Here is a 27,260-nt window from a genome sequence, read left to right on the forward strand (position 1 = left end):
TATGGACACTCTTCTCCTTTGTTTTCAACAATTAAGAATGAGCTGCTGAGTTTAAACGTGGCCTTACCAGCCTTGAAGATGATCCACGTGTAGGACATCCAAAAAGTGTAACAACACCAGAAATCATTGATCAAGTGCACGATATAGTATAGGGTGACCAGCGAGTCAAAGTGTGTGAAATTGCTGAGACTATAGGCATTTCAAAAGAACATGTATGATATATTTTGCATGAAGAAGTGCAAATGAAAAAATTTTGCACAATATGGGTGGCATGCTTGCTCATAGCAGATCAAAAACGCACTTGCATGAAAATCTCTGAACAATGCTTGGAGCGTTTTAACAAGAATAAAACTGATTTTGTGCATCGATTTATTACTATGGACGTGATTTGGATTCACCATTACACACCAGAATCCAAATGGTAGTCAAAACAGGACAGAAGCTGATTTTTCAGCACCAAAGAAGACAAAGTCGGTTCCATCAGCAGGAAAGGTCATGGCGTCGGTGTTTTGGCATTGCTAAAGTCATTTTGTGTTTATTAATTGTCTTGAAAAGGGTAAAACAATAACCAAGGAATGTTATTCTGAACTTTTAACCAGACTAGACGAAAAAATTCGTGAGAAAAGACTCGGCATGCAGAAGAAGAAAAAAATCGTTTTTCATCAGGACATTGCACCTGCCCGCAAAGATGTTTTGGCAGTGGGAAAAAGGGATCTGCACTATGAATTGTTTCAGCATCCACCCTATTCCCCAGGATTTGGCTCCCTCTAACTTCTATCTCTTCCCAAAACTAAAACTCTTCCTCACTGGTTAGCAGTTTTCTTTGAATCAATAGGTGATTGCAGCCGTTTAGGGTATTTTGCAGATCTTGCTAAGAATCACTGCAAAAATGGGTAATGGCACTGGAGCATCACTGGGATAAATGTATTAGTCTTAAGGGAGATTATGGTAAAAAATAAAAATAATTTTGAAATAATAAATTCGTTTTTTCATTGTTTGGACTAGAACTTTTCAGACCACCCTTGTAAAGACAAGGTGGGGATGGATATGTCCACAGATGAATTGCCATTATTCTGATCAACCATATCCCTTCCAACAAATCAAAATTAACACCAATGTAGAAGCAATTTCTACAAGAATCTCAGTTGAAAATATAGTAACTCTATACTGCATCTACCTTCCTTCTCTGCAGTTATTTTTCGATGATGTCATATTGCAGTTACTATCCCCCTTATTTTTAATTGGGAATTTAAATGGCTATACCACTCTGTGGATAGTGCCCAAACAAACAAATATCAGAGAAAAAGTTTTCGAGCATATTTTCAATAACAACATTCTCTCCCACATATATACAGGAAGCCACTGCCATCATCTTAACCATTCTGATCTCACCTCTGTTTTTCAACTACAGAATTCAGAGACTTCTGACTACCTGTTTTGGGAACGATTTTCTCTGAGGAAATCTTTCCAGATACTTGGCAGAAGGCAATTATGACCTTTCCTAAGCCAGGAAAGGATCCAAAAATCACCATTTAATTACCATCCAATTATTATGATCACTTGCTGGTGCAAGATTCTGTTTAAAAAAAAAAAAAAAAGGATAACTCATCTTTAATGGTTTCATTCTGGAGAATGAAATATGTATTTTTTTTGCAGAATCCAGTCTGGCTTCAAAAATATCATTAGATTACTCACTTAGATTACATCAGATTACTTACTAGTTTGCCTGGAGGCATCCATTACCTCTAGTATCGGTTTTCATTGATATGGATAAAGTATGTGGCACTGTTTGGAGATTTGGAATACTGAGACTTATATAATTTTGTTCTTAGAGAGAATCTCCCACTTTTTTAATCAAGAAGTTCTTATTTAACCGAATCTTCTGATTCTGATTGGGAATTGTCCACTATTGAACCAATAAACCAATTGGATGGAGTTCCACAAGGTTTCAGTTTTCAAGTGTCATGCATTTTGTAATTAGGGTCAACATTATAACAGAACAGCTTTCTCTAACAGTAAATGTCCACTGTGTGAAGGACTTAACCATCTTTTGTCATTCACATAATATGAACATGTAATATTCATGTAGTGTCATAGAAAGACATCTACAGCAAGCCATTGTTCAAGTCTCAAAATGGGCAATTGCATATGGGTTCAGATTTTCACAGCACCGGTTTGAGTGCAATTTTCTGTAGACATGGTCTTCATCCTGACCAAGAACTCAGACCAGGACAGTCATTAATATCAGTTGTTCTATAAGCTAAGTTTTTGGACTCTTATTTGATAGCAAATTCAATTTCCTCCCTCATGTATGTTAGTTAAGATACAACGTGTAAAGCAATGAACATTCTATGCACCCTGTATTCCATCCATTGGAATGCGACAGCTATTTCCTTCTTTTCATGAAATCAAAACTTCATTATTGGCCCAATGTCTATTTCTTCCAGGAAAAGTACACTGCAATTTCTAGGCCTTGTTCACCATCAAGCCTTCAAACTTACTGCTGAAGTGTTTCACACATCACCTATTCCCAGTCTGTACAATGAGGTAAACACACCATCTTTGTCACTTTTACACCAACAAATGTCTCTGTTACATGCAACAAAATTAAAATCCCTGCCTAACCACACCATGGGACCAACTGTTTTTTGTTCCTGATAGTAGAATACTTAAAATATTCAAGAAACTGTAATAAAACCCTTTGGCTTGCAGATGAAAGTTCCACTGCAAGATGTAGTGTGGCAATCTTACTTACCAGCTTGTACCTTTTCTTTTCAGCAGTCTACCAAATTTTTCCACCCATCTTGTTGTTTATCAGCAGCTGTTAGAAGTTCATAGAAATGAATACTCTGATTTTGTGTCTGTCTCTACAGACAACCCAAAATCGGACCTAATGGATCTTCTGCTATTTTTCCAGACAAAATTATGTCTGAACTGGAGTGTAACTATGTCACTGCTGAGTTGTATGCCATAGTGTTTTGCATTAAATACATCAGATTACAGTGCCATCAATGTACATAATATATTTAGGCTCACAAAATTTTCTTCGGGAAGCTACAAATAGAATCAGTGAGTCTACATCACCTTTTTCAGTTATGGAAGCTACACTAAGATGTATGCTTCTGTTGAATTCCAAGACATGTTGTCATCATGGGAAACAAGGATACAGATACTGCAGTTAGGTCAGCTCATTTCTCAAACATTTACCATCTGTAGGCACCATATGCTAATGACTGGTAGATTATCAGGGACAAGCTTTTATCCCAGTGGTGATCATCTTGGAATAGAGAGAGACTAATAAAATTCTGTATCAAATTAAGTCCAAAATTTAATTACATAGTGTAGCCTCCACAGGGCTCAATCAGAGGAAGTTGTTCTTCCTCAGTTCCATATATGTTTCGTCATCTTGTGCACTCCTTTCAATTGAGGAGTGATGATATGCTTATGCCTGAGTTTTGTGACACCAAACTGTTGATCATATTTTAATCAGCTGTCCTCATTTCACCAATGAGCCCACTTATTATTTAAGGACTTGACTGAGCCTTACACTCTCAGGCAGATTGTGTCAGACTCATCGGCTTTGAACTTGGGTTTTAAATTTCTTGCACAGAGTTAATCTTTTACTATCTCATATAAATTATATATTTAATATTTTAATTTATTGTAAAATATTATTTTAAAAACCTGGTTTTTATATGTTTTCTGAATTTTATATTTTTTATACCTTTTACATCTGTTTTATACCCATCTTTCACATTTGAGTTTGTACGCTCCTTTTATGCCACATTTCCTTTTGATTACCTAGTATACTTTTAAGAAATGTTTCATTTATGATTATTATTTTGATTTTTATAAATAGGTTTTAGACCTATGTATGCTGCTTACATATTAGTTGTGTTCTGGTGCTACATGGCCACAGGCGTTCTTGTGATCCCCCCCCCCCCCCCCCAAAAAAAGAAGTCATTAAATAACTGTCGAAATTTCAACCCGCACTGATGTAAAAGGAGCGTATTTGACTAGAGGCTATTGTAGTTAGTGGCCACTTCATGGTAAGGTCAGATTTTTCAGGTTTATCTTGGTCAATATAAGATTGGTATTCATAGCTAACCCCCCCACCCTCTTCCCCACTCACCAACTTTTCTCTAGCTGAAATCAAGACCCTAAATCCCTAGAGACATAACCAATTCACCTTAACTAACTAAAGCATTTAAAGGAATAACTGTAGTAATCTTGCACAGCACTGAGTACAACAGAAAAATTTCCCTGCTATTACATGATCAGACCACTTTCTAGATTACTTAGAATCCAACCAAAGCCAAATCAACAGACTTAAATCCTTACTAATACAAAATGATCAGTTGAGATGAAGACACCATAAAAAAAAATTGAAGATCGAGTTTGAAGAACCCCTCCTTTGCCTAGCGAAATTCCTATTCATCTTTTAAGCTCTTGTACAGGCCACATACTAGTCTATGTGAAAAATACATTAGAATTATTGACAAATATATAACCCTTCAGACATCATTGTCAGTTTTGACATCCAGTCCTTATTTTCCATATACCTCTGGATGATACCTTCCAAATTTTATCAGTAGTTCCCTCCATACATAGTTGAACTGTTTGACGTTTTCATGCACTCGGGCAATTTTATCTGCAGAAACTAATTCTACAGATAGGTTGAAGGAACCATTGGAAGCCCTGTCACCTGCACTAATTTCTACTTCAAGATGCTCATCTTGAAGACTCTCTCTTCAGTACAACCTCAACATTCCTTATGGGTATGTTATGTGAAAGATGTGTTTGACATCTGGCCAGATGTCATGGCTGCATAATTGGAGTTTTCTTTAATTACTGTGTTCAAGTACAGTATTTGAAACTTATTACTAGACAAAATTAATTTTTTTTTGCAATATGAGTTAAGGTAAAAATATATGTGGAAACATTTTTGTATCACCAGTTCATTATCTTTGTTAAATGAAGAATTGATTCAAATGCATTGTTTTCACTTACTTTTGTATTATCTTAACTTTTGAAAATGATTGGAATCTTTCATTTCTGTCTTTGTTCCTTTTGCTTATTTTTCTTAATGTTCAAATTTTAAGACTGGTCTGACGCCTCTCATGGAAGCTGCCTCTGGAGGATATGTAGAAGTGGGCCGAGTGTTGCTGGACAAAGGTGCTGATGTCAATGCTCCTCCTGTGCCTTCATCAAGGGATACTGCCCTTACCATTGCAGCAGACAAAGGTCAATACCGGTTTGTTGAGTTATTGCTGTCCAGGTAAGCAAAGCTAGAGTGTGAATGATAGCTTGCATTTAACTATAAGTTTTTAGATTTTTCCACTGCAACATTCTATTGTATTTACTTAATTTCCACATAAGGAAATTCGTATTTTGCTGTTCATCGCACATATTTGTGTGATGAATAGCAAAATACGAAGACATCTATTGAAGGATTTTTTTTAAAGTAGACTTATATATATATATAAAAGAGTAAAATGAAATAAACATAAGGAGAATTAAAAAAATGGACAAGTAAAAAGAATAGCAACAATGAAAAGGCAACTTCTTACTATTAAGCTTCTGGTCTTAAGTTTTCAAAGACCATCCTGCTATCTTATCCTTGGTTTTCTTCTGTTTCTCATTCGGTTTGGTATCTAGTTCTACACTTTTTTTTTTTTTTTTTTTCATTTGTTATCTTGTTTCTGTATGATTTTTCCATTCTTCTTTCCATTTTTTGGATCCAATCACTTATTGGCAGTATTTTACAGTTTTCTCTAATTTATGAGTTCCAGCTTTTGCTTGATATTGTCATACCTTTAATTTTTCTTAATTTTCATCTCGATAATGTCATTATCAATCATCTCAATTATGTGTTATTTTTCGTAGTTTTTTTTTTCCCTGATCCAAACACAAAATACCACAAGACCTATAGCACACATTAGTGCTGTCTGTGGACAAGGGAAAAAAAAAAGGAATCTGTTCACATTTTACTTGCACAGCTAAGAGTTGCAATCTTTGGGGAAGACGGGGGGGGCTGGAACTGTTCCAAAAGGACAGAAGTAGAGGAAATGAAAGAGGAGGAAGTGCAGTTTCTACTGAAAAGAAATAATAGAAATTATTTTTTTTTAGAATTTTTGCTATGTAATAGGCATATACAGATATCATAAAGCATAGAGTGGAATTGTGAAAGTAAAATTGTAACTATTACTTTTGTGGCTATATAGTCTACTTTCGTTTAGGAGTTCCCCTTTTTTCCACAATGTCATTAGCTTTTTACTCAAAATTTAGGGCATTATTGATGTGTTATAAAAACCAAAATATGAAGAATAATATAGGAGGAAAATTTGGACATACCTTTTGTAGGAAGGGGTTGGGAATAGTGGGGTAAAGCAATGTGGGGAAATTATTTGCAAAAACCCAGGTTTTTTATATGTTTAATATTATTATTAAGCTTGGGTAGAGGTGAGAGAAGGATCTGAAAATAGAAACTATTTTTTGGGGAAGAGGAAGGATTGATGGGAAAAGGTCAGGTTGGGAGTAATGGGGTGCGAGTCGTTTTGACAGTGCATCGTCTTCGGAACTCGTGGTTTCGAACCTCGAGTTCCTTATAACATATCAGTAATGCCCTAAGTTTTGAGTAAAAAGCCAATGACATTGTGGACAAAAAGGGGCACTCCTAAACAAAAGTAGGCTATGTAGCCATAAAAGTAATAGTTTACTTAGAGGAGTAACATAGGAATTTTCCCAGAAATAATACCTGTAAAATTGTAAGTTTACTTAGAACTCCATAGTTTGATTTTACTCACGTCTTAACAGTGTGGGGAAGAGGAGCAAGGTAGCTTATCCATTAACTGAGGTGTGCAGTAGCATTACATCTGATCAGATCTATTGAGATTGGGCAGTGCAGTAAAATTTCACAGCTTTCCTTTTGTAAACATCCTTTTTCTTTACCATTTTTCAAAGAGTGCTATGTTTATAGGTGACAACATGTTCTGCTCTAATCTCACCGAGATATAGCTAATGGAAATTAATGAATTTAATGTTCTTCATGAGGAACACCTACATATCTACCAGATTGACCAAACTAGGTACAATTGACCTGATGAACACCAGGAAAAGTCAGTCTGCCCTTCACAGAACACTAGGAAAGGAAAAATCTTGTAGAGGCTGAAGGACCCTTGAAGTCAAGCAGACCTGAGTTAATCTTGAAGAAATACTTTTGAATATGCCTTTAATATAAGGCATTATGGTAGTCTACTTCTTTTGATAGTAATGGGTTTGTTAATGAGAGACTAGTGAAACCGTTAGGTGCTAAAGTGGATTTTATGTATGTACTGTATTTCAACAAGAAATCTGTATAGTAAAGAGTGAGTGGGATGGATGATATTTTAGTTTTCCAGATTTATCACAAACGATACTATAGTGACTGACCTTGAATATACCAGCCAGCGTGTTTTTTTTTTTTTTTCTTTTGAAAAATCGTAGAATGAAAATCTTCCATTTTTAAGGTACGCTCTAATCTTGGATGAATGGCATTGATCTTTGCAAGAAAGTCTTGGTGTGCAGATGCAGGACGATACTTGAATGCGTAGGCTAAATGCTTTAGAGAAGATTATTGTTCAGAATGCTACATGAAGTAATTAGTCAGCCTGAGAGTAGGTGGCACTTTCTATTTTCTAGTAAAACTTCTTTCAGCAAGTGAAATATCCTGATTTAGCAACAAAATCAAACAGCTGTCCTATATTGGTAAAAAATCTTTGAGAAAGTGTTCCCTAATTTCTTCTAAATGAATGCTAGTAAATGTGTGAACAGCTCTACATTAATAATAAGTCTATAGATGAAGAATACCATTCTGATAGTTTATTTTTAAATCCAGAGTGTTCTTTGCACAATATGGAGATCACTGGTGAAAGAGGATAAGGGGTTGGAAAGTTACTTAGGACTTTCTGTAGCTAGATCAACTATTGCTGCCTATTACAGACATTTATGGAATGCATGTCTTGTTTATGAATTTTGTCAAGACCAGTGTAAAATCTCTCATGATATGTGGCTTCGTAACTTATCCTTTTCATTTTTACGTGTTGTTTTTTGTTTAGGAGAATATACTTAGAGTAATGTTAATTTTTTTTTTTTTTGACTAAAATAATCTTTTCTGTAAAAATTTTATATTGAACCTTTGTTAAATTAATGTGGTGCATGACATCATCATATAAGGCTATCAGGTAATGTTAAATCATTAAGTCTAATGCTAAGATTAGTGAAAAAGTCTGATAAATGCCATAGATGCAAATTTCCAAAGATGCGCGAAAGATGATGTCATCATGTTCAAAGGCCAATATTCGATAATTGCCATGGATAGAGAATTCCAAAGATGTGCGAACAGGGACATCAGCATGTCCGAAGGTCAGTATGTGACCATTTTCGAGAGACGCTCACATGCGCACAATGGAGGTCATGGCCTTATAAAGGCCATGTTATAATGTATAATGACTGTTATAATGTATAAGACTGTTATAATGAAAACACTCAGACAAAATTCCTGGGGAGGAATTTTGTCTGAGTGTTTTCTAAGCTTTCTCTTTACCTGAGTCCCTGTCTTGTCAAGTTCACTGTCCGAAGTTGAAAGAGAAGTGTCATTTGTCTTGGGGTTTTCTAAACCTTCTCTTACCCGAGTCCACTGTCATGCTGGGTTTACTGTAGGAATTCTAAAGAGAAGCGTCACGGGTGCCGAATCTTCTACCTGTGTGTCACCACATGAAAAAATAATTGTCGATCATCTCAAAAGAAAGGGCTATGCACCACTACCATGTTAAGTGTCCTATAGGACAAGTCGGACAAGGAAGAAATTTAGCTGGAAAACAGGAACGAATCAGCAAGTGGAAGGAAAGACAAAAAGAAGAATTACGTGTGAACAAAAGGTTAATGTGAAAGACTGTGTACAGAACAAGAATTGTTCTGTATACAGTTGTAATACGGAACAAGAATGTATGTCAAGTGTGTATGTTTATGAGATATTGTATATCAATGTTGAATTAGGCTTAACCAAGTATGCCTTATATTCAGTTAGTGCTACGGTAGATTGTGAATTAGCTTAGAACTAAGGTTAGATTAGAAGGAATATATTGTAATGATATTGTGCATATATGTAAATCATTCTGTAAATAATTCCTTTTGACCTAATTAAATGATTTGTGAACAACACATTGGACTGATTTTGTCAATGCGCTATTCTAAAAAATTCAGACCTGCATGAGATTGAAGTTATATGATTTCTATTTAAGCCATGATTAGTTTAAAGTAAGAATAATATAAGCAGGGAATATGACTGATATCTGCTTTATCTTTGGCTTAAGATCTTATAATCTCACACTCAATAGTCTAACTGATGCAGTCATAAACAAATAAATTTGTCAGATTATAGAGCATGAGAAATAGGATATAAGAGAATTAAATAAATGATGGCAGTTGAGTTAAGTAGTATAGAGTTAAGGCAGCCAACCATTCATGATAAGTGGAAGTACGAAAAATAGAATACAGATCATAGTATAACAAAATAGTGCAGTCCACTTTGATGTTACACTAGCACCATGTAATACCATTAAAAAAAAAAAAAAAAAAAAAAAAAAAAAAAAAAAAAAAAAAAAAAGCATGCACATCCACAGATTTATTCTCTAAATCTTCATTCCAAATGGATTTTTTTCCCCTTTCCAACTACTACTGCTCTTTCCTTGCTAGCTTCTATGATGACACCTCTCCCTACATTGTAAAGCTTTATTGCTCCAAAAAAGAGAAGCTGAGATTTGGGCATTTAGACCAAAATGCTGTGTCAGAAGGTGAGAAGTGGTTTCAGGATTTCCTTATTTGATCTCTAGAAACAGTTTTTCTCAATTATCTAACTTATTACTTACTATTATAATAACAGAATTAACTCGTGTAAAATATTCTTTATTTGTAAAATTTTCACTGAGTATCACAGGCATCATCATTATAGGTACAAAGGCTAATTAAACGAATATAACAGTTATTGTTTAATAGCTTCTGTACCTGTACTGATGATGCCTGTGATTCTCAGACAAAAATTCTACAAATGAAGAATATTTTACGGGAGTTAATTCCGTTATTATAATAGTAAGTAATATGTCTACTCGCAATATTTCCTTACTGAAAAATTATCTAACTCTTGATTCCTTCACAATATTAATACACTAGTATTATCATCATCATCATCAAATTCCTGCCATGTACCGTCAAGGGGTGTACAGGATATGACAGTACTACATGAAAAAATTACATCATTACTAACTTCCTATCTACAATTTTCCTCCAAATCAGTCTGTTACTTGTCAAGACTCCAACATTATCAGATCTTACATTTCTATCGTCTAAGGCACTTTGTACCGTATCAATCCACCTATATCTTGGTCTTCCTCTGGGTCGTTTTGCTGCCAACCTGGCAGAGAACACTTGTTTTGCTAATCTTTCCTCTCCCATTCTATTTAAGTGACCATACCACCTGAGATTAGCTCTGCTAACGCATTCCTGGATGCTGACAATGTCAAGTTCTTTCCAAATATCCTCATTTTTAATATGATATTGCCATTGATGCCATCTGTTCATGCCTCTAATCTTTCTCAGGACTCTTATATCTGTGGTCTCTAGTCTTTGGTCAAGTGTTTTACTTCTGACCCAGCTTTCAGATCCATAAGTTAAAACTGGTTTGAACACTGTCTTGTATACAGCTAATTTAGTGTTCCGACTAATGTCTTTCTTATTCCATATGAATTTATTCAATTGACTTCCCATCATACCAGCTTTGCTGATTCCATTGTCTATTTCCATATTGAATTTACCATCTTCAGTAAAAATCGTACCTAAGTAGCTGAAATGTTTTACTTGTTCCACAGGTTCTCCATTCACAACACAGTTGACATTTTCAATGATTCTGCCTATTTTCATTGTCTTTGTCTTTTTATTGCTGACCTTCATACCATATCTATTACAACAGCTATTCAATTTAGTCAGAGAATCTTGCAGACTTGTAGCGGATTTATTTAGAAGTATAACATCATCTGCATAAAGCAAAGAGCTGACATTAACATCTCCAATTTTGATATCAGGTTTAATACCACATTCCTTCATAATGTGATCCATATAGATAATGAATAACAGAGGGGATAATGTACATCCTTGTCTCACACCAGATTTAACATTAAACCATCTTCCTGTACTTCCTTCAATTCTAACTGCTGACCTACAACTCAAATAAAGGCTAAGTATTGCTTGATATAATGCCCCATTGACACCATATAACTGAAGCGTATTGAATAGCTTCTCTCTTGGCACCTTGTCATATGCCTTTTCCAAATCGACAAAACTTAAATACAGATCTCTGTTATATTCCCATGATTTTTCGACTATTTGTCGTAAAGTGAAGATCTGATCCTCACAGCCTCTGAATGAATCCAGCTTGTTAAGAACAAGCTGGATTCATTTGACCTGAATCCAGCTTGTTCTTAACCAAGCTTTTCTTCCACAATTCTTCTCAACCGTTTCTCAAGTATACTTGCATAGATCTTGCCAGGAACACTCAGTAGGGAAATACCTCTAGTATTAATATTGTAACACTAGTATTAATATTGTGCAAATGGAAGCATTCCATGGGTAGGATTCATGCTAAAAGTAGGAAGAATGTTTACGTAGACATTAGTTGGAGTGAAAATAGTCCATAATATTGTTTCAGGATTAACTACATTACCATGATCTTTAGATAAAACACGGGTAACTCTTATTTAATTACAAACATTATCTACTATTTTTTGATAATTGCAGACAATTCAGATGAATGGAGTTTTTTCAATCAGTCCCACACATGAGAAGTTATAGACCTTAAGTCATCAGTACCCTTATGAAATTTTTTTAATGGCATTTGTATTCAACAATCTATTAAGCAGATTGCCTTCTCTTCTAGATACTTCATTTGACTATGTCAGTTAATGCAATATTGGTAAACAGAGACATTAACCGACACAGTCAAATTATTATATGAAGATTACCCTCCAGATATCGCAAAGATTTTCGAATTTGTTAACCATTCAGGTTATTTTAGTTCGAAAAACAAGATCTACAAACAAGTTGAAGGTACTGCCATGGGTAGCCCTCTGTCTCCACCTTTGGCTAACTATTTTTTGAAACAATTCAAATACACTACGTTTCATCCATTCATCCTCAACCATCTCTTTGATATCGTTATGTCGATGATGTTTTTGCCATTTGGTCACATACTGAAGATGAACTTTCCACCTTTCTGCAACAGATAAATAGCCTACACCTTCCTATCCAATTCACCATGAAAAAAGAAAATTCCGTTACTTTACCATTTTTAGACATCCTCCTTACTCAAATTCTTCTGGTACATTATTATTCTGGTGCCAAATACTCCTTAAATTGGCGGTGGTTAAGTGTACGTGACTTAATAAAGTTAATACTGGCTACTACAACTTCCATAAAATTTGTGAATTTAATCGATTTTGCACACAGATTTTGTTGGTGGATAATGCAGTGAAAATTTGTTAAATTTTCCAGATGGATCTGTATTTCTATTGCTCTTTCATGAACTATTCCAATAAATCCCTTCTGTTCCCAACCATTGCAGGGGCTCCATCAGTGGATATGCCAGATAGTGAACTCCATTTAAGCCCAAATCTCTCAAAGACTGTGACTGTTTCAGATATATCTTCACCGGTAGTTGTTCCTTTTAACGGACAAAGCGCCAATAATTCTTCTGTGATGTTGAAATCCGCATAAACTCCTCGAATAAATATTGCTAGTTGTGCTGTATCGGAGGCATCAGTCCTGTCATCCAAAGCAATTGAAAATGCTTCCAGTCTAGCAATCTTCTCTTTAAAACTTTTTTTGCTATCATCAGCCATAATTACCATCCATCGGACAACAGTATGTCTCGACAAACAAATATTCTCAAAGTCTTTTTTCTTTTCAGGACATATTATACTTGCAACAACCAGCAGACATTCTTTGATAAATTCTCCTTCACCGAATGACATAGAATGCATAGCGATTTTTTCGCTTACCACAAAGCTGGCTTTGACAATGCTGTGGTGCTGAATTCTTTGCTTGTTGAACATTTGCTGCTGGGTATCCAAGTTCTTCAACTTCTGTATTTCATCTTTTCATAGTTGTCCATCAATTTTTGGGTGATCTGCATATCTCGAAGTAAAGTGTCTCTTCAAGTTGTATTCTTTGTTGACGGATACGGATTCGTTGCACAGCAAACATATAGGCAAACCTTTATTCAGAATAAAATAATAATCCTCTGCCCAGTTGTCTTGAAATTGACAATTCTCTGCATCTACTTTTCTTTTTTTCTTTTTTTTTGCAATAACCCCTGACGTTGTTCCAAATTTATAAGCGATATTCAGAACTGTCAAACAAAACTGTCTTCTACACAGCAGGCACTGAACAGAACACAACATCAATGCAGGCACCGAACAGAACATAACATCAATGCAGGCACCGAACAGAACATAACATCAATGCAGGCACCGAACAGAACATAACATCAATGAAGGCACTGAACAAAGCACAACACCAACGCAAGTACCGAACTGACACATTGTAACACGTTCACACACGCTACTAGTCAAAGTGAGAAAGAGACCTTGGTTGGAGAAAACATAGTGTGTTTTGCACAAGTCATATGACGTCAGCTTAATGTGAGTTAGTAGAACACGCCATGTTTTCTCCCACCATGAATCAGACAAACTTTACTGAAATAGATTAGGGCCGGAGCAAAAGAAGTAGAGGGCCGGTTCTGGCCAGCGAGCTGGGGGTTGCCCGTATGTGATGTAGATTGTAGTGCAGCTTGTTTCTCTGTATATATTTGTATATTCCAGATGATGATCATAATGTGAAGGTCGAAATGTCAAGTGATTATTTAGGTTTATATTAAACTGAAGTTTTACTTTAACATAAGTAGTTGTTTCCATAATTTTTATGAAATTATATTCTTGTTTTATTATTTATCCAAGTGTAATCAAATAAAACAAAGCCTTCATGTGAAATAAATTCACAGTTAGCTACTTATATATAGAAACTAAATGATTTCACATCAATTTGCTATTGAATCTCGTAATACAAAGCGCAGATCCTTTCAGGCATTTATGATGCTATGCATTATAAAACGGGTGGACTAGTTTCAACATTTCTTGAGGTACTATTAAAGTGCAGGAGTACCTCTCCAAAAACTCTGATATGTAAGATCACACAAAATCTCACTGAGCGGCTCAGAAGGTTCACTCATGAACTGTTCAGTGCCTCTACTCACTGTCAGGCAAAAACCAACCACCAAGCTTGCAAACATTATTAAAATGGCATCAGTCGCAGGCAAACCCAGAAAAGATACCAAGGTTGAATTAATGCAGAGGTCACATATTTGCCATATACAAGTAATAAAAAAAAAGTGCCTTACCTTATTATTAGAATTCTGTGGATTAAAGATATATGTAGGAAGTTTTTTTTCACTTGGTTGCAAATTAATTTAAGTTTGCCAAGAAATTACTTTCTTGTTTTATCGATTAGTGTAAGCATATAAAGTGTCAAATTCATTTACAACTAGGCTAGTTGTATTAAATAAATTATTGTCAATTGCATTTTTTGTAATTATTCATAGTTACATAATTGTGGACTTAAAAGAATTGCTTTGTCACATTCCTCTCCCTATGCATACCACCAATTCCCAACCAGTGGTATGCATACCCCCCCCCCCGGGGGGGGGGGGGGGTACATGCTGGACTGTTCAGAGGTACACAAAAAATAATCAGTAATGGCGGAAAAACCTCCATAGGCACTGAACAAAGGTGTCAGTATTTAAAAACAGCTATTTTAAAAACAAGGGGTACAATTTATAGAAATGGGTTTAAAAGGAGTACACAAGTGGAAAAAGGTTGTGAACCACTGCCTTAGAGGAATATTTTTTTGCTTATCTGTGTTTCCATTCAGAGATTCGCAAATTAAAATAAAATAGAAACAGATACAAATGATTATCTATTCATAATGGCAGATTTTAAATGATTATCTATTCATAATGGCCAGAGTAGTGTACAATCCACTAGGTACAAATATAGGAACATGTGAAAATTATAAATACAAAATGGCGAAACAACATGCAATAAAAATGGATACAGACTTAGGGATTTTTCTGCATATAATAACTTAAAAATTATTAACACTTTCTTCAAGCATAAAGATAGCCTTACATTCATTTGGGAAATATGAAACCTAAAAAGTATAATAGACTGTATAATAGCTAATAGGAAAATAACTAATATGATACTAGATAGCCAAGTATTTAGAAGTGCATTGAAACAGAATCTGATCATTATCTCTTACAAGGAAATTTAAGAATACCCCCAGGATTGTTTACAATTAACCAAATCAGTACTAAGATAAATCACCAGGAATCTTTTAGAGTTCAACTCTTGAATGATAAAAGTATCAACTACCTTTATTCACAAAGAATAAATGGAAAACTAGAGGAAATAAGAGAAAATTATGATATAGAGATAGAATGGAATCATTTAAAAAATGTATTAATAAATTCAGCAACAGAATGCCTTGAAACAAAATGTAAATGGAAGAGGAGAAAAGGGAATAAGAAACTAGGATGAAAACATTAAAGCAGTAATCATAGATAAGGAAGAAGCATATAAATAATGGATAAACACAAAATCACTAGATACAAAAATTAATTATAAATACAAAAGAGTAATAGTGAAAAAAAGAATAGAGAAAAATGGGATAACTTCATAGCAAAATTGGAAAGAGATCTTACAAAGAAGAAACCAAGTACATACAGAATTGTAAGGAATATGAATACGGAGGTAAAAGAAAAAAGTGAAACTTGAAATAACAATAATTATTATTATTATGTGACACCTCCAGGGAGTCCAAAGACTCATCGAGGGAGAATGTGGCAACAGCATCGAATGAAGGACCCTTTCTAACTACTAACTATGCTCAAACCTGCTTAACTTTTAGCGAGCCATTAGTAGCATAGGATCTACCAATCGACCAACCTTCGCTGGCTAAGGTTGGTCATACAGAAAATATCATATAGAAAACCTGGATAGATTTCTTCCAAAACTTATGGCAAAATAGTAATGAATCTAAAACTGATATAACTGCAAATGTAATAAAAATCAGTGGAAACAACATTAAAGTAAATTACTTGCACACAGTACTTTTACGTGTGTAGCTAATATTATTAAAAAAAAGTCTAATGATAGAAGAAACATTGGACCATCTAATCTGGTCTTACTCCAAATATACACTATCTAGAAATGATTGTGGTGTACAGATAGTAGGAAGCAGTATTTCATCGTAGCAGTTGAATACAGGTAGAATGGCAACTCAACATGAACTCAGTGACTTCGAAAGAGGTGTCATTGTAGGTGTCAATCGCATGTATGGACATACCACCAAGGCGATTGCAGCTCAATTAGAGCATCCAGAATCAACGCTTGGTGATGTTAACAAATGGAGATGTTCTATCATCACTAGTGCAGGAAAGCAACTAGAGTGGCTGGCGAAAATGAATCGCAGGGACAGGAAGTTGTTAAAATGGGTGGCATGCAGAAATCAACTACAATCAGCACAGACCATCTGTGATAAGTTCCAGAACATCAGAAACACCATGGTAAGCACTAATACTGAATGAAATGAACTCTCATTTACTGGGTTTCGACGGAAGAGCAGCAGCACACAAGCAGAACATCACAACAACTAACAAGGCAGCTTGTCTGGCCTTGTGCAAAGAACATGTGAACTTGACAACTGACCAATGGAAAATGTATTCTGGAGTGACGAATCAAGGTTCATCTGTTTCCAGTCTGATGGCAGAGTGGAGGCAGGCTGGTGAATGTGACCATAATGTATTGTACCCATAGTAAAGTGATGGAGTAATGGTGGGGAGTGCATTCAGCTGGTTTGGAGTGGGACACCATGGTAAGCACATTGTTGTCCATGGTTCCTTGAAGGAAGCTCAGCACTTTGATATTCTATATAATCAGGTGCTTCCTACACTGGAGTTTTTATGGAATGGACCCATCTTACTACCAAGACGATAATGTCCCATGCCACAAAGCTGCAGCTGTTATGGAATGGTATAAACAGCTGGGTGTTAAAGGCACCCATGTTCTGCACAGAGTTCTGACCTCAACCCTAATGAACATCTGTGGGAGGAATTGGAGCAGCAATTGAGGTCCAGAGGAGCTCATCCTCAATCTACAGCTGAACTCAGTGCTGTTTTGATGGTGGAATGGGGACAAATTTCACCTCGTATCTGCTGCACATTGGTGGAAAGCCTCCCTCAAAGGGTGCAGGAGGTGAACAAAGCCAAAGGTGGACATACCTGATATTAGGGTTCACCTGCTGGTATCAATTGTAAATTGCTAAAGTGTGTGGACAATTCTTGGTATATAGTATAATAAAGGTTGCCAGATCCATTGAAACTTGTGTAGAAAATATGATTCTCCAATTTACGAAATCCTCCCTGACAACATACATTTGGAATGTGATTGAAAATGCCATATAGCAGACAATTTGATATGTGAAATCAGGTGCTTACAGAGTAGAAAAAGGGCATGCAAAATTAACAAAGTACAGAGATTTTAAATACTGAAATCCAACACATTGGAGCAGAAGAAAAGTAGCATTGTCAGTTGTCATAGGCGTGCTAGCAGCACACCAAACATTGAAGGAAACCTCTGGAAAGCTAAGTTTCTCCTAAATATACATATCATCTGTTTCAAGAGACCACACTGTTGGAAACTTGTCATATTTTACACTGCGATATTTAGTTTATTCTCAGGCCTTGTCCAGTCAAAAATATGATTTTTTGCATTCTTTAAATGAGAAGTTTCAGTTGAATCTAGGGGAGAGGTAAACTTATAAACCATAGTAGAACTTCAAAGCTTTTGAAATTTTTACAATGGAAAACAGCTGACCAACCAACAAATACATGCAGTGAATGGAGTATCAAATTAGATAAATAAAAGTGAAATTTATTATATTTACTAATTTTAATTCTAATACTTTTTTATAAGTACAATTGTACACCAAGACTGATTTTTTACCATCAGTTGGCATGATTATAATTTGTGTAATTTTGATGATGAATTTAATTATCTGGAGAAATTTATTTTCTCTTATACTTGATTGGCTATAATTTGCAGTATGTTGTAGTAAATATACCATGTTTATTGTTTTTGCTGAACTTGATTACATTTTTTAGAGGTGCATCTGTTGATGTCAAAAATAAAAAAGGAAATTCTCCATTATGGCTAGCAGCAAATGGTAAATATCATTTTAATTGTTATTCGGCACCATTACTTGTTTTGCATTTTAGAAGTATTGAGAATCTGCTTTATTCTAGCTCAAATTTTAACAGTTCTATTAACTATTTTCTTGACTATTTGTTTTCATAATTTCTTGTTAGTAAATGTTATGCATAAGTATATATTATGTTTTGAAAATCGAATTGATGTCTTTTGTTTTTTATATAAATACATAGTTTTGTTATTTATTGCTCACTTTCAATTCAAATTTGACCTGTTTATTTAATGTGTATTTAAATTATTTCATCTTGAAAACTAATACTGAGTTTTCTATCCACAATATTTCCTGTAAAATGCATATTGATTAAATTGCAGTCCAGAGAATAAAAATATATTAACAGTTATAAGCTATTACTTTACAGCATCTACTTAGAGGCTATATATGGAAGTTTATATACATTTACAAGCTTGTAATGTTTCACCTGGAGAATTCTGTGCATTATCCATTGGATGGGCATGTCGCCTACTTGGGGAAGGGGGGGGGGTCAAAGATCATATCAGTTAAATAATAGAAGTCCTGAACACTTTCCTGATTGAAATTTGAATACAGAATTCTAGTTTTGATAATTTGAAACTTGTTACTTTTGTTTCAATAAAAGAATACCAGGAGTTGGCAGAATTAAAAGAAATATAAAAATGGAGGAAAACTCCATTTTTTATTTTTTTTATTTTTTTAAAAAAAAATTATTAGTTCATGACCTAAAACACAAGTTTAAGTCCAAATTGAATCTCATCGAAGATGGGGAATGGAGCACTACTAACAGAAGAATTGAATATCAAAAACAGATGGAAAGAATACTGTGAGGAACTGTGCAACAGAGTGGATAAAAAAAAATTGGAGGAGCCCTCTCACCAGGAAAATTTTAATTTCAAGTTTGAGTACCTGGGATCCATTATTAATGTGAAGAATTGCTGTTCAGATGACATCAGAAGAAGATTTCTTCTTCTAATGTTATCAGAAGAAGAAATCTTAAACAACAGTTCTGGAAGGATGTATCTATCTCCATGGGAACAAAGTTGAGGATTTTGGATGTGAGTGTGGGAACCTAAAGAAGTTCACGTAAGTAAAGGATAGCTGCTTTTGAGATGTTGTGTTACAGAAGACTGTCAAGGATATCATATACTGAAAGGCATACAAATGTATGGATGTTAGAAAAGATCAGTATAGTAAACCCTCGATTTTAAGGACCACGATTTAACGGACAAAATTTCCAGTCCGTATTAACACCCTTAAAAATTTTTAAATGCTTTTAACCAAGATTTGCTTATAATTAACAAGTTATTTTTTGTTATTAATATCCCATTATTTTTCACAAATTTTGGCAAACAGGTCATCATATGTTGGAAAAACACTGTAGTAATTTAGCCGACATAGAGTTACCGCTCACAGAACATGTTCGGCGAATGGGATCACACCAATCATTCTCTAATTGGTTCTTTTGTTGCGTAGTGTGACTTTCAGATGCAGTTTTAATGCGTTCCGGCATACGCTAAACCACGCCCAGTAGTGTGCATTTCTTTACTCGTGGTGAATGGTTTATGTACAGAAGTGTCTTGATATGTCATCATCCGAAGACGAATAAATAGGAAAAATATTTTGTGTTTTTATAAAATTTAAATTTTGTTTTGTTTTAAGAACATTGTTTATTTGTTTATTTAAATATAATTAAGCTTATTTTCGGAAAAATGTTTGTTTATTTATTTCAATATAGATCGCAGCCTTGTTTTTTAGAGTCTCAAAATCACGGTGAGGTTATAAGCAATAATACATATAGAAAACTTTTCTGTGAAATTAAACTTTTCATAGATACAGTACTTAATTTTAATTACATGAAAGTTTCTACATATGTAAAAACTTAAAATTAGCTAATTTGTCAATTTTTTAACATACAGATTCAGAAAATGTACTTTATTATATAACTGACTTTCGGATTTAACGGACACCCTCTCACCCAAATTATTCCATTATATCAAGGTTTTACTGTAGAACTTTAGGGCTCCTTAATGATATTGACTATACAGCATCTGTGGATGTCCATTGAACAGATCATGATGATTACTGTTGTAGAAATTTAGGTCCTTAATGTTAATGTTCAGCTGTGCTGGATTCTCAACCACTTTGGAATTCAAGTTATTAATACTGCAGCTGCTATATCAGGTCATACATTCTCCAGGCACTGTTTGTCAGTTCCATATACAAACTACAGACAGCTTATAAGATCAAGCCTAGTAACCCTATGACAGTCATTATGGTGTAAAGCACTGACAAATAAAGTGAATGAGATTAAGCCTGAAATTATGTATTGGCAGTCTAATCAGAGTAGAAACATAAAACAGGAAGTTCTTGCTAGGCTCTACAATGCCAGTAATCTTCCACATTCATATTTTCCAAGGGCTGGTCACCTATTTATACATAGAACATGCTTCTAGCCATTTGTCATGTTTTAGTTGTGTGCCAGTACTTTATATTTGAGATGGGAATGCATTTTTTTCCTAATCTGGCTGAGATATGTGTATTCAGGCAGAGCTTATTACACTGACAAATTGCATGAAGGTTTCACCTTTTTGAGAATAATCAATTTATAAAATCCTTTTGATTATAAATTCTATTTATACATAAACTGGCTGTTTAACTTAATTTACTTAATTTTTTCCCCTGTTTTGTACATAAAATGCTATTTCCTAATTTATCTCTTTATTACTGTTTACCTTGAGTACTGTTGTGAGAGCTGTAGTTTGATGGAGTTAATAAACAAACTGGTACATAATGAAAACAGTATATAAAAGAGTATGTCCTTACATGATTAAATATGTTTTTTGTTCTTTTCCCAAGCTATCCAGTCCCATTGATCCATTATTCTTTGCAATGTTTTTTGTATAAATGTATGTGACTAGACACACAGGATCTTTAATGCCACAGCAAAAAAATTCAGTCATTACTGATAAGTTTTTTTTATCCCTATTTCTTTTCTCCTTTACGTTTCTATGAATTTAAAGATACTGTGTTCATTAAGGAAGCAGATTCTAGATGATTTCAAAACCAGTAGTCCCATCGCTAAAAATCTAGAGATCAAATGGATACTTAATTGTTTTCTCATATTTTAGGGTAATTCTTTTCTTGGTATTCAGTCAAGGTCTCATGTGATAAGATCACCTCCATAGATGCTTTATAGCTCTTGTAATAAAGATAATTTCTGAGGGGAATATTTGTTTTCCTGCAGCTTTTATTGTTTTATACTCCAGGATATTATTCAAATGGATTAATATCTTTTTGTGAACCTCAATAGTATTTATAGTTTGACATCTGATGCTAAATTGTTTTGTGTGGCTTATCACTGGATTACATTTTTTTTTCTCTTTTTGTATTGTATAATTCATTAACCATTTCTTGCACTAGATGAATATTTAGTTCTGCTTTTTTTATATCTCGTAATAAGGATTAAGTATGATGATGTAATTGTGATTTGATAACATACTTCTGTTGTATGGAGCACCCAGATATTATCTATTTGTGCTGTCTTCTGCTGAAAGATTGTTTTTATCAGCAAATTCAAAGGTGACATATCCACCATGTTTTGACCATCATTGGTTCAGTTATGAACTTTTAGCTTTCCAGAGCAATGTTATTATTATTGTTATTAGATTGATTTATGCATGTCAGCCAGATGGTTGGTTTTTCTACCGATTCTTCATATTTTTGCTTAGATATGTTTGCTACAATGGCAACACGTTTTTATCAAATGATATTTGCAGATTTTGTTCTTCCACTTGAAAAAATTGTCAAGTAATTGCCGAATCATCTCAGAGCTATTTAGAATTTTTTTGTGTGTTGGTAAAAAGAACTATGTAAAGAATTGCATGGTTCTTTTATCAGCACATTTGATAAAAGTTTTTATCCAAGCATGCTATAGTATTATCTGAATAGAGAATGAATGTTTGCTCTCATTCTTTCAAGAATGCTTTTATAAATTAACGCACTAGTTTCCTTCTCTCTGAAAGAGGCGAGATATATATTTTGAACATGAATGCAATTTATAGAAGTGAAAATTACCTTTGATTACTTTCTTTATGGGAAACTATTCAACCCATCCTTAAAGGAAGTTAGGCCTCATCAGTATTTATGCTGAAACTGTTTTTCTGTTGGCAGATTATGTTGAGACTGATTAATAAATAAGTCTACCTCTTCAGCATTTTAATTTATAAGCAGTTATTCAGTTTTCATCACATCCTTAATATGAGTTTAGCTTGCACCCATTTTTAATAGAAATTTCAACTAATAATGGGTGATTACATGGTACATCTTATTAAACTAGTTTCATCACATGCTTGCATATCAATTATGGCTTCTTAATTTTTTCATACTTTTTATAGCATTACTTTCTATTGATTAGTATTAAAAATTATATAAAGTATGTCATATTTAAATAATTTCTTATGCAGGAGGTCACCTAGATGTTGTGCAACTACTTGTAAATGCTGGGGCCGATATTGATAGTCAGGACAACCGAAAAGTGTCTTGCCTCATGGCTGCTTTCCGTAAAGGTCATGTTAAAGTTGTAAAATGGATGGTGAAGCATGTTGCACAGTTTCCTTCAGATCAAGAAATGACACGGTATATTGCTACCATAAACGATAAGGTAAAAGTTTCAGCATTTTAAAATAATTTAAAAAAAAAAAAAAGAAGTAAATAAGCATTTCTTTCAGCAAGGTTTGTTGAATATGTATATGAGAATAAGGTGGTTTCAATATTGATTTTAAAGTAATTTTTAGATCATTTTAAGACTTGAGCTTTCATAAATTTGGTCTAGAAATGGACTTGCAAGTAAACTTATGTGATAAATAGCATTTATTCATTTGTGTCTTTTCTTCTGAAGTGCTTCATTTAGATGGTAGTTTGTTACATTCTTTCTTTTATCAACAACATAACAGTTTACCCAACACATCAGTATATTAACTACTCACTGAAATGGAAGGATTAATTAACAATCATGTTTTTCAACTTCAATTCACAATAACAATAGCTTTGTATATGCAGATATAAAAAAAGTGTATTGTTTATATCGGTAAATACAAACACTTTGTATTAAATTTTGTCTATAATTTCATTGTTATTTATTACTCATTCTCTCAGTTATTCATATGATATATAGAATTCAGATGATTTCTTCATTGCTTGAGGACTTACATGAACAGAGATGAGGTAGTGGCATTGGTTCTACCAAGTAAGACCTTGATCAAACTGTGGTCTGCACTGCCATGCTCAGACCTGGCCACCAGTATTTGGAAGGAATGAAGATAATTTAGAGAGGGGGAGAGCGTAAAAAAGGCTAGGAGGTAAGAAGTCTCCTCTTTGTACATCTAAAAAAGAATTTTCAGGATGTGGAGTGTAGCTGTGACAACAGATTGAAGTTATGTCATCTTCATAGTTTTGGAATTATGGGTGATTCAGCTGAGGTTATAAGGCTAGTATATCATGTTTGTTATTTGCATCTATTTTTCTATTCAGTTTATTTGTTTTGTGGGATGGGAAACCTGATGTTTTTTTATTGACTAAGCTCAAACCACCACGTGGGTTGGTATATAGAAGACAGGTTAATTTTGAGTTTATTGCTCACTATGATACATGTTTGTTGGCTCAATCTTTCTGTGATGAATTTGAAGCATGAACTGAATGAAAGTTTCCAGGACAGTAGAGGCGGGTGAATGTACTTTATTGCCATAATTCAAACCTATAGTTGGGCCAAATCTGACAGAACTTTTATTGTAAAATGAGATTGAGAATTGAAAATGAAAAATAGACAACCCCTTTTATTATATTGGTGCTTCCCTATGTTGATTCTCAAATGTTTTGCTACCAAAAGGAGTAACATTTACCAACAGAAAATATTTCACCTTGGTTATTGCAGAATAGTTTAATTGGAATATTTGACAGGTCCAGAAATTATTTCATGGATACCTACATGAAGTCTGAAAACTCATCTCTGGGGACTCAAGCTATTCATGCAGTGTTTGTGTAACATTGTTTTGAACACTTGCTGGGAAAAAAAAAAAAATATATATATATATATATATATATTATTATTATTATTGTTATTATTTTATTTTATTTTTGATATGTATATCAACAGACTGGCAGCCCATTCCACTCATAACTCTAAGTGAAAAATCTAGTCACACTCTTTCTAACCACACCTTTATTCAATTTCCAGGGATAACTCCTTGTTTTGCTCTTTCTGCCAAGTGCTGAAAATTTTCCTCTGCAAGCATGCATCATATCCTCTCTTTTCCACCTATCAACCAACCTTTGTAAACCAAACCCTCAGTTTTATTGACATATAGAGCATTCCACAAACCACTACAAATCTTGGTCACTTGCCTCTGGATCCTCTGCACTACTTCCTCATCCCCTAAGAAATCCAACTGAACAGACCTGAGCATACTAAGCTAGATATGGCCATATCCAGGTCTTATAAAGAGGAATCATAACTTCCCTATCTCTGTTCGTTAATGTGTTCTTCAATAACTAATTAATCACCTTGAATTATAAGGATTTTAAAGTTCAGTATTTTCAAGTTAGTTCAGTATGTCCTCTGAACTTGAACTTGCTATCCCTTAGGTTTGTCAATTGCCCGGAAGCCAGTTTATCATTTGGGATGAAAAGATAAACTGTGTATATCATCTGTTAATCGCAAAATGTTTGATTTTACACTGAACTGAGACACATTATTCATAAGTCTTTCACGTATAAATATGGACAAGTGAAAGTAAATAATTTATTGAATTTGCTAGATTTCTAGCCATCATCCTCAGCATATAAAATTGCCAATGTGATGGAAATATAGCACCAGTTTTTGTAGAAATAATTCAAATTACAACTGAAAGGAACTAATGTCCTAACAAGGTACCCTCTAGAGCAGTGGTTCTTAACCTTTTCAAAGTCACAGAATACTTTTATAAGAAAAATTTGGGGAACACCAAAAGCATTAGGGTCATAAAACTAACAATAAAAATATGCATGGACTTGCCTTTTATAAAAATGGAACTTATTTTAATGTGATACTTGAGCTTGTCAGCTTTTGCAGATTTCAGCTATATCAGGTCTAATATGTGATATAGCTACCCCCATCTCTTTGTCTATATTATTATTACGTGATACCTCCAGGGAATCCAAGGACTCATTGTGGGAGGGCACACTACTTCTCTAAATACACGTCGTCCTCTCCACTACTACTTAATTCTCCAACTATGACACTATGCCATCATCACCAACAACAGTATTTTTTTTCTGTAAATTGCGTGTGTTCTGAAGGCCAATTTATCTATAAGTCTTTATTATTAGTAAATATTAGTATTATTAGTAATAGTAATATTAGTAAGTATTATTAGTAATATTAGTAAGTCTTTCATGCTTTTTAGTTTTTATATGGGTCAATATTGAGAAATTGAGCTCACACAAATATGATGTTGAAAACTGTAACAAAATTTTCAGTGCTCTTGTGGAGAGAGAGCTAGATATTCGGCTTGGACAAAAATCAAAAATTCCTCAAGAGTTATTTCAGAGAATTTATTTCATTTTTAAAGTACAATCCATTGATAAGGTAGCTAATTGTTGTTGTTGTTCTTCTTCTTGTAATGAAAATTCACAACTCGATGTATTAACTGTGCCAAATGGATTTCCTGTCCAGTCATAATTGCGTGTGTTAATTATTTCTGTTACAACAGAAATAATTCCCTCGACATTTATATAGGGCTAAATGGCCTCGCCTACTCCCATATATGGGAATAAAAAGGCGTTAGCTGATTTTTTATTTATTTATTTTTTTTATTTTTTAGGCTGACATTTTTTATATCCTTAGTTTTTATGTGGGTTAATATTGAGAAACCGAGCTCACACAAATATGATGTTGAAAACTGGACCAAAATTTTCAGTGCTCTTATTATGGAGAGTGAGAGCTCAAGAGTTATTTCAGAGAATTTATTTCATTTTTAGATTAGTACAATCTGTTGATAAGGTAACTAATTGTTGTTCTTCTTGTAACGAAAATTCACAACTCTATGTATTAACTGTGCCAAATGGGTTTCCTATCTGGTCATAATTGTTAGTAACTTGAAATCATTTCTTCCAATATTGTAAATTGTTCTGTTATAATGGAAATAATTCCCTCGAAATTTTTATTCAGAGTAACCAATTACACTCAGAACTGTGTCATGTGACATCTTTCACTGGCAGAACACTTATAACCAGTTTGCACAACACAAGTGTTCCTGGGAACACAGGTTAAGAACCACTGCTCTAGACAATAGAAAATCGGATTTAAATAAAAACATATAATAAAAACGAACATTTTCAATAATTTCTACAACTATCTGAGTGCTATGAAATGAATTGTGTATCACATGTTCAGTTTTGTGCTTTGAAGATACTTCTGTTGGTAATCTAGCAAAATATCAATAATTTCAATAAATTACTGATATTTTGCTTTTTGAATTTTATTGAATTTTTGTTGCTTTTTGAATTTAATCTGGTGTTGTTTATACTGTTTCAACTTAATGTCTGGCCTGCTCAGATTTGTGCAGTAAAACTTTTGGTATCTCCATTAGCAATTATTATAGAATTAGAGATAAGCCTAAATTAAGATTAGATTACAAGAATAAAGTTCCTGTGAAATACAATTAGCATTGAATTAATCTTTATGTTATTAGAATTTTATATGAAAATATTCAGTGGATTGAGAAAGCTGGTTATGTCATATTATATAGTTGCTGATTACTCATTGAATTGTTAAATTTTAATTAGCAAGTCCTTTCCTGAATAAGTTCACATCATCATCATCAGGATACAAATTTGTG

At 34.0% G+C, this 27,260-nt stretch overlaps 1 protein-coding gene across 1 annotated transcript in view; it reads left to right on the forward strand.

The window, feature by feature from the left end:
• mask (multiple ankyrin repeats single KH domain) overlaps positions 1-27,260 on the forward strand; it is an 823,307-nt gene that overhangs the window by 421,963 nt on the left and 374,084 nt on the right. Inside the window, 3 exon segments of the mRNA XM_090396371.1 lie at positions 5,103-5,278; positions 18,308-18,369; positions 22,851-23,047. Coding sequence (XP_090252497.1) covers positions 5,103-5,278; positions 18,308-18,369; positions 22,851-23,047 — 435 coding nt within the window.

The sequence above is a fragment of the Typopeltis vanoorti genome, chromosome 8 (genome assembly GCF_054136105.1).
Source record: "Typopeltis vanoorti isolate ZY-2024b chromosome 8, IOZ_Tvanoo_1.0, whole genome shotgun sequence".
NCBI classification, from domain to species: domain Eukaryota; kingdom Metazoa; phylum Arthropoda; class Arachnida; order Uropygi; family Thelyphonidae; genus Typopeltis; species Typopeltis vanoorti.